This window comes from Entamoeba histolytica, genomic scaffold (assembly GCF_000208925.1).
Source record: "Entamoeba histolytica HM-1:IMSS scf_1104750518253 genomic scaffold, whole genome shotgun sequence".
NCBI lineage: Eukaryota > Evosea > Mastigamoebida > Endamoebidae > Entamoeba > Entamoeba histolytica.
This window is the reverse complement of record NW_001915777.1, coordinates 1-2011: the sequence shown is the minus strand read 5'-3', so window position 1 is coordinate 2011 and position 2011 is coordinate 1. Positions and strand designations below refer to the sequence as shown.

Here is a 2011-nt window from a genome sequence, read left to right as displayed (position 1 = left end):
TCACGACATCTTGTGGATGATCCATAAGAATATGCTTTACAATGGTCAAGTGATTGAACACACTCATCTCCATTAAATCCATATCCATCAAGACATTCAAAACATTGTGTCATAGAAGAACATTCATAGCAATGATCAACACATTCAAAACATTCTCCAGCTTTTGCATAATATCCATCAACACAAACTATACACTTACCTCCTTTGTATGAAGCACAAAGTGAGTTTGGTGGAATTTGACATTTTCCATCCTTCAAATAATATCCAGACATACATGCACTACATCCATCTTTAGCACTAATGGCACAATATGGAACAACTTCTTTGAAGTATTTGCATTTTCCATCAACAAGAATATAATTTTGTGCACAAAGATCACAGACATTTGGATTTGTCTTACAAGAGCTGCAATAAGCACTTGAACATTCAGGATTTTGAGCAACAATAAGAGGAATTAGAAGTGTAAAAATCATATTGATTTACAAGATTCAACCATTTAAAAGGTTCATTTTTTGTAAAAGATTATTCAATAATTGAATGAAATTTTCTCTTTTCTAATAAACTTTCAAAAATAAAACACCGAATAGCAATAATTCATTTGAATATTTATTTTCATTGGAATTTTAAAAGTTATTTTTATTCAATGCTATAAAATCACACACCATTTATTTCCTTTTTCTATTGAAACTAACTGAAATAATGGTATTATTGTACAATATCTATTAGGTTGTTATGCTAACTCATAAAGTCATTTAATAAAATTCTCATTCTCATTACTTTTTGGTTATTTCATAATATAACATACTAAGGTTGAGTCAAAATTCCTTTAGTGAGAGTTTTATTCAACTTATTTCTATAGATATACATAAATAGTGAATGTATGTATTAGACCAATTAATTGTGTTATTTTCTATGTTTTTATTATCAGGTTCTTCATTATTGGTTAATTCTATAAAAATATATTCATTCATTATGAGTTGTTTCTTATTTTCAATTAACTATCATTAAAAGACTATTAATTCCTTGAATCATTTTAGTTCTATACCTTTCATTTTTTTTTGTATTAAGAGTATGTATGTACGAAAATGAAACACAAGTTAAACAAATACTTTATTGTGTTTTCATGATTTTAATAAGAGTTAAAGATGTATTAGTCTTTTATTCAACCCAAAAAAAACAAAATAAAAGAACTACGAACATAATTTAGAACCCTTGCATTTCATTCATAAATAATGCTTGTCTTCTTTTCATTTCCTTCATTGAATCTTTCAACATTAATACAGTCCCATCATTAGTTGTTATAATAAATGATCCATCTTCATCATCAAGCATATGAACAGCAGTGATTTTACTGTTTAATTTTCTACTTTCTACGAATTTAAGAACGTCACGTTTTTTTTCTTTAACGTTTTCAAGAACATAAATTGTGCCACTTTCTGCTGTAATAGCGAGAATAGTAGATCCAACAACATTGATTAGTTGTGTAACTTCAACATTATATCTTCCATAAGGTAAAGCAAATGCATCATCTATTCTTTTAGGTGATACATCAATGATTTGATCATTCTTTTCTTCCATTTGAACAATCCATCCACCATAAGCAAAATAGTATGTCACTGTATTATCCCTTGGGAATGATAATAAAGAATTAATATTAAATAAAGGTTTTTTTTGTTCAGTAGATTGAACTTGTAATCCCATAACTTGAAGTAAGTTAAAATGAGAAGATTCCCAAACTGCAACAATTCCATCACAAGACACAGTAATTAACTTATTAGTATTAGTCATTTCAATAAGATCTACATCATCTATATGGGGTGAACTTCCTTCTTTTTCTAGCTTTTTAATAAATTTTGAAGAAGATGGTTGTTCAGAGTTAATTTGATACACATAAATATCATTTGTTCTACTGATAAATAATATTCCATCTTCAGTTAGAAGTGATGTTTTATAATAGTCATCAGATTCTCTTTCCATGATATATAATGGGGGTATTACTAGTAGTATTCCA

The 2011-nt window shown here is 27.6% G+C and overlaps 2 protein-coding genes across 2 annotated transcripts; both read right to left on the bottom strand.

Moving 5' to 3' along the window:
* EHI_128600 (variant surface protein, putative) lies at window positions 1–473 on the bottom strand (the record flags this gene model as incomplete). Its single annotated transcript, XM_001914490.1, has 1 exon — window positions 1–473. A coding segment is annotated over one exon (473 nt), but the record flags the coding sequence as incomplete, so codon positions are not given.
* Window positions 474–1203: 730 nt separating this feature from the next.
* EHI_128590 (uncharacterized protein) lies at window positions 1204–1977 on the bottom strand (the record flags this gene model as incomplete). The annotated part of the gene is made up of 1 exon (XM_001914489.1): window positions 1204–1977. One exon carries the CDS (start codon window positions 1975–1977, stop codon window positions 1204–1206), a length of 774 nt encoding a protein of 257 aa, XP_001914524.1.
* Between the last annotated feature and the right edge of the window lie 34 nt (window positions 1978–2011).